Here is a 14,257-nt window from a genome sequence, read left to right as displayed (position 1 = left end):
TTTACAGATGAGTCTGTGCAGTAGACCAGCTCTCTATAATAGCTGCAGCAGATCCTGTAAAATGTAGAAACCAATGACAAAAACTTCTGCATTCAGTGCAGCAGTTTATTATTTAATGGAAAAGTGAGATGTTCAGTACACATTATCTCGGCCCTAGACTTTCAATGCAGGCTCCATTTACGTTAGCTATCATTTTACCTGTGTGGAACCTTTTCTTCATAGGTGTGTGGATCTACAAAGGTAACAACATCGAAGGAAACAGCCATTTTGTGCATCGTGACCTGAGTGCAGAATATAAAGAGCGTCTCACTGTACTAGAAAATGGGTAAGGACTTGTTTTCATCAACCGAAACGGCACACTCTATAGGGAATCCCAATTCAATGAGCTATAGCCATTATAAAATGTGTGCTAAATGTTGTCCTTTTACTTAGTGTGCTCCTAACAACCCTCTCTCCCCACAAAATGGGAGAAGGGAGGGAATGACATCCAGGGAACATGTCTGAAGGTGCCATTTGCTCTACTTTGAGATTTGAAAACAGGAGGTGATAGTCAACTAAGTCATATTCAGTGGATTTACTCTGTGTTTGACAAAATTGCCTATCACGCAAGGCCTTTTTGTGGATTCCATCACCAGATATGAGACTTTATTCCAAAGTGGGGCAGAATCACTTCACTGGTTTCCTGACAGCTGGGTCTCCTGCTGCTTGCTGGGAGGGAGAGTGGGGTGCTGGCAACCACACCAGCAGCAAAGCCAATATGGTGCTTCTAACTGTGCATTTGAGTTTTTGTGAAGGGCAGGGGACAAATATTTATAATAAACAAATAAGTGCCTGGATAGCTCAGTTGGTAAGAACATGGCCCAGATCATGACAAGGTTGCAGGTTCAATCCCCGTATGGGACAGCTGCATATTCCTGCATAGCAGGGAGTTGGATTAGATGATTCCAGTGCAATTTTTCTAGAAAAGAGGTGCTAGAGCTCACCATGAACTTGGCAATGACACCCACCTGAGAGGTGCCAGAGCTGAGCTCCGGTTGTTGTTTTTTAAAAAGCCCTGGATGGGATCCTCAGCTTCCCTTCGCACTCTACAATTCTATCATTCTAAGTCTTCTGAGATAGACATTCATTTAAAATCAACTGTATTTTTAAATTAATAATAATTAATAATTACCTTTTCTCTGATTGATTCTGCCTGCTTTAGAACCACTGACTACACGATATATCTGGATGTCACCAGCCCAACCTTCACTGATGTTCAAGTGCGTTTCCATGAACAGACCGCAAGAGTTGCTACCTCAATATCTTCATCTTCAGCTGGAACCCTTGGCTCTCTCATCAGTCTGGATACAGATACTTTCAAGGGCGAGGTTTTCTACCGAACTCTGGTAAGCATGGCCAGAATTAGGCCGTGTGCTTTTGCTTAAAGGATCATGAACTTACTACTGGCACAGTGCCCATCTTTATGATAGATGGGTTTGAAGGCAGAAGACGGGGAAGTCAAGTTTTATTGTGACAGTCCTGTATTGTGAGGTCCCTGTTAACTGAGTTAGACTGTTTCTCACCAGGAACAGAGGTGTGGTAAGAGCAGGCTGTTCTGTGACAAAGGGATATGCCACTTCTGGGGTCTATCTTTCCATTTGCCACAGCATAGTTGCTCTGCTTCTCTCTTTCATCTCCTCAGCGTAAACTGAGTTTTTCAGAATTTGAATATGTCGCCAGACTTCTAGCAGTACCATGAGGGGAAGACTACGATGTGTTTTTCTAAGGCCACTTTTAACTTATTTGTAGCCGAATGTTAGCCGAATGCAGGCTTCTCCTACCTGTTGCCCCTCCCCCAAGTTGTTGGACTACAACTCCCATCATCCCTGATAATTGGCCATTGGATTTTTAAATTATAAATGATTACTGCAAAAAGAAGCTATATCTATACACCGGGTCATATTCTGCCAAATTTTTATTTCATGTTACTTTTTATTTCCCATATTTTAGTGTCCTTGGGTTGACTGAAATTATTTAAGCATTTAGATAGGCTTAGGATTTAAGTGTGTTAGGAAACAATTTAAGATGTTTAAAGACAAATCTGAAAGAATGAAAGATGTCAAGTGACTAAGTTAAATTTTCTGAGAAAATTGAGTTTGGAAAACTGTTAAAATGATATATAACAAAATTCAACCAAGGGGATTTGAGGAAGTCACTAAATAATGTTACCAAGATTTAAATAGGATGTATGTTTGTGTGTTTTGGAAAATTAATTTAAAAAATTGATTTTTAAAAAAAATAATTTAGGAAGGGCACAGCAAACAGGCATAAGCCATAACCACAGATATGATAAACATTGGTGCAAAATAAGTCTATTAGTGGAAGACTTGTCTTGGGCTTTTCTTGGCAAAGTAGTGGGTGAGTGACAGTTCCTAAAAATGTGTTTTGCATTTGCAGTCTAACCCTCAGGAAGTCGTCGATGTCTTTAAAAGCGAGATATCATTCCGAAATCCTGAACTGATTCAAATCAAAGCCAACTGGAAAGAGGATGCTGCCATAGACCTACTTGAAGGCTTAAAAGAGAAGGTGCCTAAAATAGCCGGTGCTTTGTACAACTGTGTTAACAAGTACCACCATGAGCATATGGGTATTGAGATCAACACTGCCACCTTGAAGCTGAAGGACAACCTGAAACATAATGCTGACATGTCTTACAGAGCTACTTTAAGCACTATCAACGAACTGGAACAGGGGCTGCATGGCATAACTAACCAGGTCACTGGGGAATATGAAATCTTGAGGAAGAAAGCCAAGAAGATGTACCACCAAGCTGCAGATCAAGCCAACCAGATGGACTATGACCAAATCAGAGCCCAGTTTTTTGAAGCCACCATGAATATAATCGCAGAATACCATAAAAGGGTAAAGCATCTTATTGATTCTGCCATAGAATTCTTGAAGGTAACAAAATTCCAGGTGCCAGGAGTAGACGGAGAGCACACTGGTGAAGAACTTTATGTGATGGCCACTGAGAAGTTAGCAAACACCATAGAGCTCTGCATCACAAAAATGCAGGAATATTTTGATGACCTGAATGCATATGCGAATGAACTAGAGGTTAAAATTCCAATTTCCGGCCAGACCCTCAAAGTTCGTGACATACTTGATGAAATTAAGGTCTTTCTAACACATGTTAGAAATAGAGTCAGTAACCTATTTCTTGCCCTTGAAAAGATTGACTTCACACAATATCTAAGAGAGCTCAAGGAAGTCACTCAGCAAGTTTTCAAAACAGCAGAAGATCTGATTGCAAATTTGAAAGCCCAAAACTATGAATATTTAAAAGCCCAGGCAAGACAACTCTTGGTCAAGATCCGGCAAGGACTCAATGAGTTAGCAAGCAATATAGGATACTTCTCTCAGCAGGTTGGAAAGTTTATCCAGCAGACTTTGCAGGTTAGTTCCGTGGAGATAGAGCGTTTGCTGCAAAGCATCAAAGCCCTACGGGAGGAATATTTTGACCCAAGCGTTGTTGGGTGGTCTGTCAAATATTACGAAGTGGAAGAGAAGGTGTTGGCTTGGCTGAAGGGTCTGATCAATGATGTGGTAGAATGGCATGCCAAATGGATCAGTGGGGCTTCTGACATGGTTGCACACCTGACAGATCAAGTGAAAGATTTTTTGGAGAACTATGAAACTGAATTCTCCAAGTCGGCTCATGACAAGATTCTATATTGGTCGGAAGCTGCTAAGAAGAGTGCTGCAGAACAAAACCAAAAAGTCAAGGCAAAGGTAAATGAGGCATACGAGCACCTGTCTGATTCTTATGCAAGGCTTATCGCTAACACTAAGACCCTGATAGACCTGACAATAGAAAACTATACTGCATTCCTCCGGTACCTCCAACAGCTTCTGGATCAGTTTGAACAAGCGACAGCTGACACACTGAGGCCCTATATCGTTGTCCGCCAAGGAGAGCTCAGGATAGACATCCCAAAACCATTTGACTTGCCAACCATTTATCAGATGAGCCAGCTCAGTGAGGAAGATATGAGAAAGAAACTGGAAATAACGCGGGAACTGATTCAGCAAGGTGTCGAGCAAAGCACCAGGAAATGGGAGGATCTGCAATATTTCATTGATCAGCAGATCAGCGCTGGGCAACTGACCATGCAACAGATCAAGGAAAATGTACAGAAGCGCTTGCAATCTTGAACGGACAAAGAGAAAGAAAGGTAGTGCAAGCTTTTACCACACCATATTTAAAGCCAGTGGCAATCATTGCTCTTGGAACATCAGAAAGCTATTTGTTTGAATTTGGCATTTGTAAATGAAAACGGAATAATTTGTGGGTTAGTCTAATGCTTTTCAAAAGCCAATAAATTAATTCTTTGTGACATTTTAGCGTCCTTTCATTGAAACCAGTTTTCTTTTAGGTCATAGGTCATAATCCAGTATTTTTTAATGGAAGCCTTTACAGAGGCTTCAGATGGAACAGGGCCAGCCCCACATTGAGCAAAACGTTTTGAAAATTGCTTCAATGGAAGATGAGAACCCAATGGAACAAGAAGTAGCATGTGATGAAAAGTCAGCCTAAGAACCCAGCTAAAGAATGTGAATTATAAATAAATTTTAATTAGGCAAGGAACAGGAGGAAAGTAGGCAGAAGTGTACATGTTGGGTTGGAATGTGCATTCTCCATAAAACAAAACAAAGGCATCATCAGTGAGTAAAATTGATCTGTCTACAAAGTTAAGTTTCTTTTGTGCCCTAAATAGTCCTCTAACCAGTCAAGGGTCAAGCACTGTACTTGTCAACATAGTTTCCCTTTTTCTCGTCAACCATGTTAGTATTTTCTGGTTTGTACAACCATTATTTTTATATTTCTATTTTAATTGTTGAATATTTTATTTTTGGTTCAATCCAAGGCCCACCATTGTTTCAGGCAATCTTCAGCCTAAACTGAGGTTGTCAGATCCTTGTTCTGAAGCAGGCTGGTGTCCCACTGTTTTTACTCTGCCAGTACTACTTAAATAGGCAAAGTTCATTAGAGGCAGTATTTCAAGAATGAGCGCTGTCTTGCTGCTCAGCTGTTGAAAGTGCAGGAGCCTTCTCTGGGCAACCTCGCAGGAAGGCCTCATGCGAATATTCCTAAGTTTGAAAATTCTGAAATTTCTGAAAGCAAAATATTTGGGCCTAATAATTTATTTGGTTTTATATTTAGCCATTAGAACACACTGTACATATCAGAGATCAGACTAATAGGATTCCCACCCTTTCCCGTTCCCTTCTTTCTTTTCTCAGAACAAACTTGTTTTGCAATGTCAGTAGAAAAGTTGTGTATATGTATCCTTTAATTAAACAGTTCACTCTGCTAGCTTCTGTATTTTTTTCCCCTTACCTTGTTAATTTATGAAAGGAGGTTTCTTCTGTTTCGTTTTCTTTGAATCATATTCTTTTTATTCTCTTTTCCTGGGACACTTTTTGGGCTCGTTACAAAGGGATTTTGCAAGTGTGTTCTAAGTCTGTCAGAGATGACTCCCATCTTCGGAAAACGATTCTCATTATTGGAAGCTAAACCTTTGGCAGAGGAGCCAAAGAATTTCAAGAACAGCCCTATCAACTCCATCCCATCACGGTTTCTCCATTTTGTTTATGGGGTTCTGCTCACAGGATTCTCTGGCTAGGGTCAGTGAAGAGTCTGTGACTCCATTGGGTAGGAGGCAGCCCGTCCTTTTCACCCACTTGAAATGGTTTACACACACAAACACCAATTGTGAGGCCTACACTTTGATGAGCAGCTCAATAGTCATGGGCTTACACTGCTTCCAGAAGGTCTGGGTCTGGGCAAGTCTAAAAAAGAAGAGAATCAAGAGAGGCCTCTCTGCAGCCTTGGGGTTCTGACTTAGCACACAGATAGTAAGCTGAAGAGAGCATTCCTCATTAATCTGAAAAGGTTGAGGTGCGGCTAGAGGCTGTTGGTCATCATCAGCACTGAGTTAAGCCTGGAAGAAAGTGGTGCAGATAGCAGTGTCCCAATGCCATGTGATTCTGGCAACCCTTCAGGTGGGCCACACTGCAGTTTGCATTACCTGAAGCTTACAAACTGTGACCCTTGACAATGCCAGTGATGTGGCATGTCCTACACAGCTTTTCCAAATGTTCTGCTATTTCTCCTCGATGGGAACGAAAGCTCTCAGGTGAAATGCTTCCAGGCAGTCAGATGGTGGCACTATGCACAAAGTTCCACCGGGGGCCGTTCTGAGCTCATTAAAATGTGTGTTATGCTGCTCATTGTCTCGTTCTCATTCTCTGCTCTGATTTCCCCTTGGTTACCTAGTTGGAAACTGTACCCCTGATAATTCATACACACACACACATGGACAACCTCTAACAAATGTTGCTAAGTGAGGAACTGCCACCTGTTAAGAATCTATGGTTTGGGGATTCACTGAAGTGTGCGGTTTTCCCACACTAGTATTTTAAAAGGTTATAGATCATGTGTGCATAATAGGCAGAACATTAGGTCACTTGTCTCACTTACAACAATAATCCATTTTGATATGGGTCAGGTTGACACAAAGAATCTACCCATACCAGGTCTATTGATGAAACTGATCCCCTTTCCCCCCAAACTAATGAAATTTTCAACTAATGGGTACTTAAGTTAATAAAGTGTGCCACACATCTGTTAGGAGCCATTTGTAAAAGAAACCATTGGGAGTTCAGCTCTGAGATCACTGATATAACGTTTGAATGGCATCCCGCTGGGAAACAGCATGGTATCAAATTAAGGAAAGTAACACAATAAATGTGTGAGAAATAACATTAGTGCATAAACAGTAAGGAAGAGAAGAGAGCTTGAGGGGGGATGACTGCCACTGGGTGTCCACAAAACTACTACTAATAAATTATCAGGGAAAATCCTTATCCCCTACTGGTGGCTTTGGCATTGACTTAAATGAATCACTTTCAGAACAAAAACCACATCAAAATAATAATGATGAATCAATAAATTATTTTATTATGATAATAATAATTTACACACACCTACAAAAAATACACTACACACAGCATACCCATCATAATTCTTTGTGCATAATTATTTTACTAAACTCTAGCACAAGAATATTATTCTCCAGCTTCTTGCTGCATTAATACTTAGTGATTGACAACCTCAGAATTTTGTTCTTCTTATCATCATCAAATTTAACTTATCCCTCTTACACTCCACCAGTTTAATAATTTCTCTCCACATATTGGTAGCATTTTCACGTCACATTTCACACATCATTGTGCAGCGCATAGAAATAATGCCAAGAAAAAATCTATAATAATGTGTATGTGTTTTAAAGCCCATTCATTACTACTTAGAGATCAATCAGATTCAAAACATAGATAGATGGATGATGATTGATGATAGATAGATAGATAGATAGATAGATAGATAGATAGATAGATAGATAGATAGATGATAGATAGATAGATGATAGATAGATAGATGATAGATAGATAGATAGATAGATAGATAGATAGATAGATAGATAGATAGATAGATAGAGATAGATAATAGATAATTGCATGCCCCCCATCTCCCAAGTGGTGCAAGATTTCAAGAGTTCCAGGCCACAAACTATTAACAATATCATGGTAACAATGGCACTGCCCCAAATGAAAATGATTCGCATACATTTGAGCTGACCATGTTAGAATTATAAATACAAATTTAGTTTTTGTTCCTTGCCACCATGCAGCCAAGAAGTGCCTCAAGACATCAGGTATTAAAATAGGGAATTCAATATACAAAGATTGGCTCATCAGAGCACTCTAGTTTCTAGTAGGACATATTTTGAAAAGAGTTATTAAGTGCTATAACAAGGAGTCGAACTGAACCTGAGCCAAAATCCCTCCCAAACCAGAACTCGAACCATTCCTTCAGTGCCTTCAAATACTGCATAAACTTTGCATGACTTTTTACTCTTGCCCCATCTCTCTGCTCTCATATCCTACCCATGACTTTTGCCACTCCAGACCCAGCACCATCATCTGCCCAAAGGTGTTCTACTCCCTCAAACAACAACAATAACAATAACAACAACAACAACAATAATAATTTATTATTTATACCCCGCCCATCTGGCTGGGTTTCCCCAGCAACTCTGGGCGGCTTTCAACAAAACACTAAAATACAATAATCTATTAAACATTAAAAGCTTCCCTAAACAGGGCTGCCTTTAGATGTCTTCTAAAAGTTTGGTAGTTATTTTTCTCTGTGACATCTGGTGGGAGGGCATTCCACAGGGCAGGTGCCACTACCGAGAAGACCCTCTGCCTGGTTCCCTGTAACTTGGCTTCTTGCAGCGAGGGAACCGCCAGAAGGCCCTCAGCACTGGACCTCAGTGTCCAGGCAGAACGATGGAGGTGGAGACGCTCCTTCAGGTATACTGGACTGAGGCCATTTAGGGCTTTAAAGGTCAGCTCTAACACTTTGAATTGTGCTCGGAAATGAACTGGGAGCCAGTGTAGGTCTTTCAAGGCCGCCGTTATATGATCTTGGCGGCCACTCTCAGTCACTAGTCTAGCTGCCGCATTTTGGATTAGTTGTAGTTTCCGGGTCACCTTCAAAGGTAGCCCCACATAGAGTGCATTGTAGTAGTCCAAGTGAGAGATAACCAGAGCATGTACCACTCTGGTGCGACAGGTCGTGGGCAAGTAGGGTCTCAGCCTGCATAGCAGGTGGAGCTGATAAACAGCTGCCCTGGACACAGAACTTGGTCCGTTCTTCTCTTGCTACTTGGGACCTGCCTTCCAATCCACTTGCATGATGCTTTCACCTCTTCAAATTGGTCCTCAAAGAAGATGTCATTGACATCATTGAAGTAATAAGAAGTTGGCTTGACAATTCATTTGTGGGTTTCCCAGAAGCCCCTAGTGACTCTGCCACTGCAACCCAGTCTGTAACTAAGCTTCATTCCGGGTCTACAAGATGCTGGTTTCAACTGTAGCATCTATCACAAGTCACTTGTGTACAGAGGCATGTCAGAGTGTAACCATGGTGATCTTGTGAGATTTTGACCAGCTTCGGCCCATCTGAAGCTGATACAGGCTCGTCTTATCTTGAGCCCAAGCAGAGCGTCGTCACACAGCAGAAGGATAAGCAGTATGTGCTACATTCTTAACTTTATTTACACTCTATGCTGAGAGAATACAAACATGCATCTTGCCTCTGTGAGAGCAGAGAAGCAACCGTCTCTCTAACAAAGAAATTGAGAGAACGGTGAAAAACAGGAAACCAGTGAACGTCACATCCAGTCTCCCATTCCCGTGGGAATCCAACAGTAACTCTGACTGTGGAATGCAAAACAATGTCTTGTGACTGCAGTTGCTGCTCAGTGAGGGAAATAGAAACCAACAGATCTAAGACCAAAGTCTTTTGTATAAAGTTCTAGATCAGCTGCCATGGGGCGTTGCAGGGTTTGCCTGCACCCAGGGTGCATGCACACACATGGCGGCAGGAGCAGGGGGGCATGGAGGGTGAAAAAAAAAACTTTTGTGCCAGCCCAGCCCTCACCATCAATGCCACTGGGTGGGCACAGGGCAAGGAAGGTTCATGGGGCCACACTATGTTGCCTGTCCATCTCTGCATGGGAACCCAACCAGCCAGCTGGGCAGATATTCAGCAAGGGGGCCAAGGACATGGGAGCAAGGACAGAACAGATTCCGGGGTCCTGAGATGGTGGCAGGCAGGGCAGGGCAGGGCAGGGCAGGGCAGGGATCCCTGCATGGGGGGTGCCTGGTTTGCACCCCCTGAAAATCATGTGCCCGGGGCTATAGCCCTCCTCCCTCCCCATGCTATGTCCCTGTACCTGCCCTCTTTTTGTTAAAAGAGGTGGGGGAAGCAGAAATATGAAACAAACAAGCAAAACCTTTAAACAAAAACATGCATTTTAAAAAACTGAAAGAAAAACATGGAATTTTTAGTTGCAGTTCAGCTCACTTAAGCCCCACTGATTTTATAGGGGTCAGTGATTTCAACAAAACCACAAACAAAAAGATAAAACTACCCCCAACCCCTTCCCTGGTTCACAAAGCAACAGAAACACAGGCATCACAATTTTACATCTCTGACGAGTTAAGTGGTCAGTAAATGGAAAGTAAGTGCCTAGAGAAGTAAAAATGCATTATCTCAGAGATCAACACAGCAATACTGCTTTTTAAAAAAGTATTAGCCCATCTTTCTTTCTTTCTTTCTTTCTTTCTTCTCTCTTTCTCTCTTTCTCTCTTTCTCTCTTTTTTGGTGCATAAGATGGCAAAGAGCAGCAAAAAAACAGTTAGTCTATCCAAAGGCAAGCCTGTGCTGACAGTGGAAATAATCATGTTCTACTGCATTAGAAAAGTTCATAAACATAAATCAAACTGATTCAAAAGCGTCCTTTTACTGCCCTCACTTTTTGCGATAATTTTTCCAAAAGAGCAGCCTGCCGCACTCTCAGATACCACAGATCTACAGTGGTACCTCAAGTTACATACACTTCAAGGTTGCATACGCTTCAGGTTACAGACTCCACTAACCCAGAAATAGTACCTCGGGTTAAGAACTTTGCTTCGGGATGAGAACAAAAATAGTGTGGCGGCAGCGGGAGGCCCCATTAGTTAAAGTGGTGCTTCAGGTTAAGAACAGTTTCAGGTTAAGAACAGACCTCTGGAATGAATTAAGTACGTAACCAGAGGTACCACTGTAATGCCATTCCATGAAAACCTTCCAGTTTTGAGGCATGATTGTCCCTACTTCTGCCAATAAGTGACCCAGAAATTACTTATGTTTCAGTTAAACTATCTATATCTATCTATCATTTATCTATCTATCATCTATCTATCTACAGTGGTACCTGGGGTTAAGAACTTAATTTGTTCTGGAGGTCCATTCTTAACCTGAAACTGTTCTTAACATGAGGTACCACTTTAGCTAATGGGGCCTCCCGCTGCCGCTGTACCGCTGCCACACGATTTCTGTTCTCATCCTGAAGCAAAGTTCTTAACCTGAAGCACTATTTCTGGGTTAGCGAAGTCTGTAACCTGAAGTGTATGTAACCTGAAGCGTATGTAACCTGAGGTACCATTGTATGTCTATCTATCTATCTATCTATCTATCTATCTATCTATCTATCATCTATCTATCTATCTATCTATCTATCTATCTATCTATCTATCACCTATCTATCATCTATCTATCTATCTATCTCTATCTATCTCTATCTATCTATCGGTTTCACAGTGCTAAGTGAGAGGAGGGTTGGGCCCATTGCTCAGTGATACAAACCTGCAGCCAATTCTTGGGGGAGGAATGCGTCTGTTGATGTTTCATGATTCTGTTAATACTCAGTCTTCAAATTCTTGTTCGTGAAGGAATCTGTGTTTTTGTCTCCATGATTCATAAAGGCAATGTATCATTTAATAACACCCTGAAAGAACTGTATTCTTGCCATAACCTAAAAACAGCAGTTGACCACTTGACGAGTTCTGCTTAAATTATTGAGTGATCTTATTTCCTAATTCCCAAGTGAATTTGTGTTCATGTAGCATAAGTATTCTCACATCTGGCATCTTGATGGCAAAATCTCAGGAGCAAAGCCGAAGGCTAGAAATATAGGCCCATCCTCTCTCCCACCCCCTCCTGAGAATTCATATCTATTCAACCTGTGAGAGCTGTACCAGAGGCTGCAAAACATTTATTTATTGAATTTCTATCGCTCCCTTCCTCCCAAAAGAGTCCAGGGCAGCAAACAACCAATAAACCTATATAAACATCTTCAAAACAATTCCAATACAGATGCAGACTGGGAAAGATCTCTATTTGTTGGCAGCGTAGGTGCCAGAAACACAACAGAGGATAATAATAATAATAATAATAATAATAATAATAATAATAATAATAATAATAATTTATATACTGCCCTTCATCTGAAGATCACAGTGTGGTTTACAGCATAAATATACAAAATGAAAACTTAAAATACATCTCCTAGTAAGAACAAAAATAACCCCAATAACCCCTCCCACAAACACGTTTAAAAGGCCAAAGATTGCTTTAAAAGCCAAAGGCCTGGTTAGCAAAAGTACATGCCAAAGGGCAGGTGACAGGATTGTCTTGTCCATTGAATGGAAGGGGTTTGACTAGATGACCCTCGTAGTCCCTTCTATCTCTACAAGCCTGTGATTCTTACCAATAACAGTGGGTGTTTACCCGGAAATAACTCTCTGTCTTCAGTAGGACATACTCCCAAATGAGGGCCCACAATATTAAGTTTCCTTTGATTGTGTGGCAGCTTTGTGAGATACAGAACACATTCCATGTCAGCCGAATTTCTCTCTACATAATGACCCTCAGTTGTCTCACCTTGCTGACAAAAGTCCATATAGTTAAAGCTATGGTTTTTCAGTAGTGATGTATGGAAATGAGAGCTGGACCATAAAGAAGGCTGATCGCCGAAGAATTTATGCTTTTGAATTATGGTGCTGGAAAAGACTCTTGAGAGTCCCATGGACTGCAAGAAGATCAAACCTCTCCATTCTTAAGGAAATCAGCCCTGAGTGCTCACTGGAAGGACAGATCGTGAAGCTGAGGCTCCAATACTTTGGCCACCTCATGAGAAGAGAAGACTCCCTGGAAAAGACCCTGATGTTGGGAAAGATGGAGGGCACAAGGAGAAGGGGATGACGGAGGATGAGGTGGTTGGACAGTCTTCTCGAAGCTACCAGCATGAGTTTGACCAAAATGCAGGAGGCAGTGGAAGACAGGAGTGCCTGGCGTGCTCTGGTCCATGGGGTCACAAAGAGTCGGGCACGACTAAACAACTAAACAACAACAACAACAAATGACCCTCAGTTATCACAGCTTTGTTCTGCTTAACATTTATTTGACCATTCACACATCAAGGTTGCTGATGCACACCATATTTCACAGTAAGAATAGCTATGGGTCCAGAAGCCTATTTATTTTTTACATTTATGTATTTATACAGGTATAGTTGCCTTTATTTTGTGGGGGAAATGTAGGTCAGCTCTCTCCTACAGTGGTACCTCAGATTAAGTACTTAATTCTTTCCGGAGGTCCGTTCTTAACCTGAAACTGTTCTTAACCTGAAGCACCACTTTAGCTAATGGGGCCTCCTCCTGCTGCCGCGCCACCGGAGCCCGATCTCTGTTCTTATCCTGAAGCAAAGTTCTTAACCTGAAGCACTATTTCTGGGTTAGTGGAGTGTGTAACCTGAAGTGTATGTGACCTGAAGCGTATGTAACCCGAGGTACCACTGTATTCAGAAATATTTATAAATTTATAGCCAAGAGACAATTAAATAAAACCAGTAAAAGAAAGAAGCTTTAATAATACTAATCACCTACACCAGATGAAACAACATGAGAGATGATAAAAAATATATAACAGCTGTTCCCTCAAGGAAATAGGGTGCTAACACCTTTATCTCCAGACTTCCTTCCCAGCCTTTCCCACTCACTTCTGATCATCTTGCCAAACAGAGTGTGCCTGGCGATTATTTGCTGGCATACTGCCACTGTATGCAATCAACAAATATGCATGCACAGATTTACGTTCACATGCTTGGCCCTAATGCAATTCCACATTCTTGGTGTGCCACCGCTGGATAGGAAGCTCAAAGGAATGTCTGCACTTTGAAGAATGTTGCTGTGTTGTAAGACCACAAAAGGGCATGAGCTGGATCCAGCAGAGAAGCACTGAAGGAAAAAACCTCTGGCCTCACATTTGCCTGCTTTGTGTGATTATGGGCGTTGAGGGAGCCTGAGAACTCTCGGAAGGGAGGTCTGGAGAGAAGCAAGACCGCCTGCTGTAAGCCAACTCTTCTCTCTATTTTAAAATTAGAGATGGCCCATTTTGGGTGGAGGGGCTGCTCAAACATCAGGAAACAGCTCCTTCCTTGATAAGCTGCAAACCAACCATAGCTGTCAACGTTTCCCTTTTTTTAAGGGAAATTCCCTTTTTCCAAATAGGATTCTTCGCAAGAAAAGGGAAAAGTTGACAGCTATAAAACCAACAATTGGCCCTTTTTCTCCCATTCTGCCATTCACATGTTGGGAAAGCATCGTTATGTAGAAATAATGTACTAAAGCTATGTACTAAATCCCCTGCAGAGACATTTTTGGTGGATTTTCAGGGTATATGAAATGGAGATGTCCACCATTTTCTTTCCCCTGAACTCCCCTTGGAGAAACAATACTATATAGTGCAGGATTTTGCAGCTCA

The 14,257-nt window shown here is 41.6% G+C and overlaps 1 protein-coding gene across 1 annotated transcript in view; it reads left to right on the top strand.

Annotated features, from left to right (window-relative positions):
• APOB (apolipoprotein B) overlaps positions 1-5,356 on the top strand; it is a 47,408-nt gene extending 42,052 nt beyond the window's left edge. The window contains exons 27-29 of the mRNA XM_081856634.1: positions 223-325; positions 1,202-1,385; positions 2,437-5,356. Of these exons, the coding sequence (XP_081712760.1) occupies positions 223-325; positions 1,202-1,385; positions 2,437-4,194 (2,045 nt within the window). The 3' untranslated portion in view covers positions 4,195-5,356. The remainder of the gene's footprint in view (positions 1-222; positions 326-1,201; positions 1,386-2,436) is intronic.
• Positions 5,357-14,257: the final 8,901 nt, after the last annotated feature.

This window comes from Podarcis erhardii (genome assembly GCF_964252035.2).
Source record: "Podarcis erhardii genome assembly, chromosome: 3".
NCBI lineage: Eukaryota > Metazoa > Chordata > Lepidosauria > Squamata > Lacertidae > Podarcis > Podarcis erhardii.
The sequence above is the reverse complement of the archived record's forward strand: the minus strand, read 5'-3'. Positions and strand labels throughout refer to the sequence as shown.